Genomic DNA, 3,649 nt, shown 5'->3' with positions numbered 1-3,649 from the left:
CAATTGACGTTCCTATGCAGTATTGCTCAATAACGATGATACATTAAGTTGCAATTTAACAATTCAGTATAATGATCTTATGTAATGTTTCTACATAATAAATCAACGTAATGATTCAGTAAAGAAAATGTTTTTTGAACGACTCTCTTCCGTCTGCTTGATTTGAGCCTCGAGCCACTTGTTCGAGTCAATTTGCCTAGTCGACCATCGAGGATTTGCCAAAGCCTAAAGTGAATGGTCTCGCGATACTTTACCGAGAGCAACGTCTCGGAAATGAGGAAGGGAAATATGAGTCTGCTGTCGTCTTCTCCTTCTACCTCCATCCGCTGCCTGACGGACGAGGAGACAGATCGCAACATGCTTCAAGGTAAAAATGTCCTTATAAAAAACAGCTTTTCAATAATAGAACAGCAATCGTCAGTTCGAGATTTGTGCAATCAAGTCGGTTGAGAAAATCCTCGACGATTTATAAGCACCATAATTTATTATACGTTTGAATATTTTTAAAGTAGAGCTAATACACGCATTCCTTCGAGGCAGGATTTCTGCTCGATAAACGAATTATCTCGGGTTGCTATTAATTCTCCAATCTTTGATCAATCCGGACTTGCGCGATATGCTCGTTTGTGGATAATAATAACCATATTGTGTCTGACACAAAACAACTTTACTTCGTGTTGGATAACTGAGATGACTCCATTTACAGATTTTTTTGTACCATCTCACAATTAAAATCATTAAAAAATTAATCAAATGCAAAGCGAGACTAAATTTATGTAAGAATAATTCAGTGTAAAGACCGAGTATTCATGAAATTCAGTTTGTTAAATCTGAAGTGGGAACAAGGCTTGGTGCGTGTACAATAAAAGGAAAAAGCAGGGTGTAGCAGTACGTGATTTATGCAAACGATTCGTGCCATTACCGGTCGCATTTCGCTCTTTCCTTTTAAGATACCTGGCATACCTATTTAATAGTGTCACGTGGCGCGAAAGGAAGTGGCTTAGTTAGTCATTTATGATGTATATCTGCTACAAAGCGTCGCCCATGTGTACAACACATCGTTACGTTGGATTGTTACAAAACCACATGCGACAGAAATAACATATTTATACAAAACTGGCTGTTTCACTTTAATTAAAATTCTTAGAAAATTTCAACTCGTTCAGATTGCGTCTACTTCGTAATTGGATAAAACGTCTCGCATTAAGTCTTGCATTAAAGCTATTTTAAAAATCTGATGTTATAAAATAAACAAAACTTTCTAACAACAATAGATTACGATCTTTTTTACATAGATTATTTTTATAAAACGTTACTCTCTGCCCTTACTTGCAATATCAAGTTTCCTCGCTACGTGCAGCAGTCCAAGTTTTTATCGTTGTACTTGTTATTAAGTAGAATAGAGCCAGAAGGGGATGAGAAGCATTTTCCGCGCGAGTTGTGTTACAGAGGCTCTTGTTATACTTGTATTATCTACGCATGCAGTACAAGCTCCAGTTTCTGCATAGAAACAAGTGCAACTTTGAATAGCGTACATATGTGTACGTATGTAATACGTATGTATACCTAAGTACATGGTGCATACGGGACGTTCCGTTCCAGGTCAGAAAGTCTGTTACTTCCAACTCTATCTCTATCTCTAGCTACATAGGTAGATAGGCATCTATGAAGCGAAACTGCATGCTCCGTTATCGCGAATAGTATGTACGTAATGCATTCTCTGACTACCGTTATTGGACACATAATCTCTCCCCTCGCCCCGAGTCTTAACGCCTCGGCGATCGAATTTTATCTCGGAACGCAGGATTAGCACGTTCCGCGTGACAATCGAGAAGATGTACATGTCGTAAAATCGTTTTCGTAAGAGACGGGCTCAAGGTGAGGTCCAGGTCTTACCGGAATATCTATTATTTCAAAACTCGACACGAGCAACCACCTAACGGACCTTGAAATTTTCAAACACAACACAGACAGATCTGGCGAAGCTTACACATTTTTATACCCTCTGTTACTGTCAGGGATTAGATGAACAGTTAGGGTTCGGGATTTACCGGGCGTACCTCAATAAAACCATTTTCGAAGAAACTTTCAATCCACAATCGTAATTCTTCGAGTACCTATGTACTGACATTAGTTGCGAGGGAAACAAAGTTTTGTCTACCTATCTTTTCGGTTTTAAGTTTAATTTTTACAAACGTCTACCTGCGGTTTTAAGTTATATTAACGTATAGACAGAAATTCTCAGTTCACGCGATTCTGATTAAAGCATATCAGCTTATGCATCTGAATAAGGAGAAAGTAGAACTGATTGACCATCGGCGAGTGTCAACACAATAATTTTCATAATATTGGCATATGTAAACAAGTAGGTCGATTTGCGCATGAGAAAACGTAGAATTATACGAGTTGGATGTGATATGTAATGCAGATGTAGGAAGATATTGTACATGTGCGAAGAGACCAGGTATGGACTAGCAAGAGAGGAGAAAGGAAAAAGAAGAGGTATTGGTAGTGAGAGTACTGGAAGGAGCATTTATTACCCTAAAGATGCCACCTCCTCTTCGTCCGAGTGTCATCCCCCAAGGAGAATTGTTTAAAAGCGAGAAAGAGAGAACGGAGAGAAAGAGAGAAGGCACGAGGAAAGGCAGAAAAGGAGGAGATGGCAAAGGAGGGAGAGGCTGTTCGCCGGGTTTGTGTCAGCGGCATTCGTAGCTCGCTCCGGCAGTCTCTTACCGTCGTGTCCTTAGTCTTAGTCCTACAGAAGATCAGGCGTCTTCTTTGGAATCAGTTCTCGGGTTAGAGATAGTTGATTCAAATCCTTAGTCGCGAGTAGATTAATATAGTGAACAGTCATAAAAAAGATACGAATTCGAAATGAACGGTGCGACGGTGAACGTAGCCTGGGACCCGCAGACACAGAACAACTGTCTCCAATGCTGGGATTATTCTGTGGAGATGTCATATCTCCAGAAGCCAGAAGGTATCAATAATTCATGTTGCTACGAGCTACAAATGATTGAAAATGAAAACACGTTTTATTATTTTTTATAGATTTTTAATATTATTCTAACGATTTTTATTATTTTCTATAGATATTATTTTCAAACACATTGAAAAATTGTCAAGTCCGGTCGAATGTTAAAGAAGTTATTTCTTTTTAAAATGTCTTTGAATATTGATAAGGGTCTTTGTACAATATCTGTACACGCGAGATACGAATCTTAAGGATGTATTGGCTATACAGTCAATCTCAAAGGTTTATGCACTTTAGAAACGCATTTTTTAAAAAGAAATCAGACGTCGGAAGAACATTGCTAATAATAAACAACAAAAAAAAATTTTCGATTTTTCCGAGATTTTTCCAAGGGGTACCCCTTCAATTTCTTCCAAATTTTCGTTTCTTGCCCATAACTTCCAAACGGATGGACTTACGGGAACATTTATAGGACCATTTTTTAGAGGACGACGAGATCTACAATTTCCATGTAAAAATTTCTTGCTAGCGTCGATAGTTAACGAGTAATTTGCAAAAAACTGTTTTTTCGTTTTTCGTTAATAACTCGTAAACTATTAATGCTAGCGACAAACTTTTATACAGGAATTGTAGATCTCGTCGTCTTCTACAAGAAAGGTCCTATGCAATTTTCTC

The 3,649-nt window shown here is 38.2% G+C and overlaps 1 protein-coding gene across 2 annotated transcripts in view; it reads left to right on the top strand.

Annotated features, from left to right (window-relative positions):
* The first annotated feature begins 7 nt into the window (after positions 1-7).
* centrocortin (cerebellar degeneration-related protein 2-like) overlaps positions 8-3,649 on the top strand; it is an 8,887-nt gene continuing 5,245 nt past the window's right edge. The window contains exon 1 of one of the 2 annotated variants that reach the window (XM_018020420.2): positions 8-367. In XM_018020420.2, the coding sequence (XP_017875909.1) occupies positions 235-367 (133 nt within the window). In that variant the 5' untranslated portion in view covers positions 8-234. Of the gene's footprint in view, positions 368-2,703; positions 2,981-3,649 lie in introns of those variants that run through there. The other variant, XM_018020422.2, reaches the window with a different exon arrangement.

Source organism: Ceratina calcarata, unplaced genomic scaffold, assembly GCF_001652005.2.
Source record: "Ceratina calcarata isolate Rehan_Ccalc_2016 unplaced genomic scaffold, ASM165200v1 scaffold224.2, whole genome shotgun sequence".
NCBI lineage: Eukaryota > Metazoa > Arthropoda > Insecta > Hymenoptera > Apidae > Ceratina > Ceratina calcarata.
The sequence above is the reverse complement of the archived record's forward strand: the minus strand, read 5'-3'. Positions and strand labels throughout refer to the sequence as shown.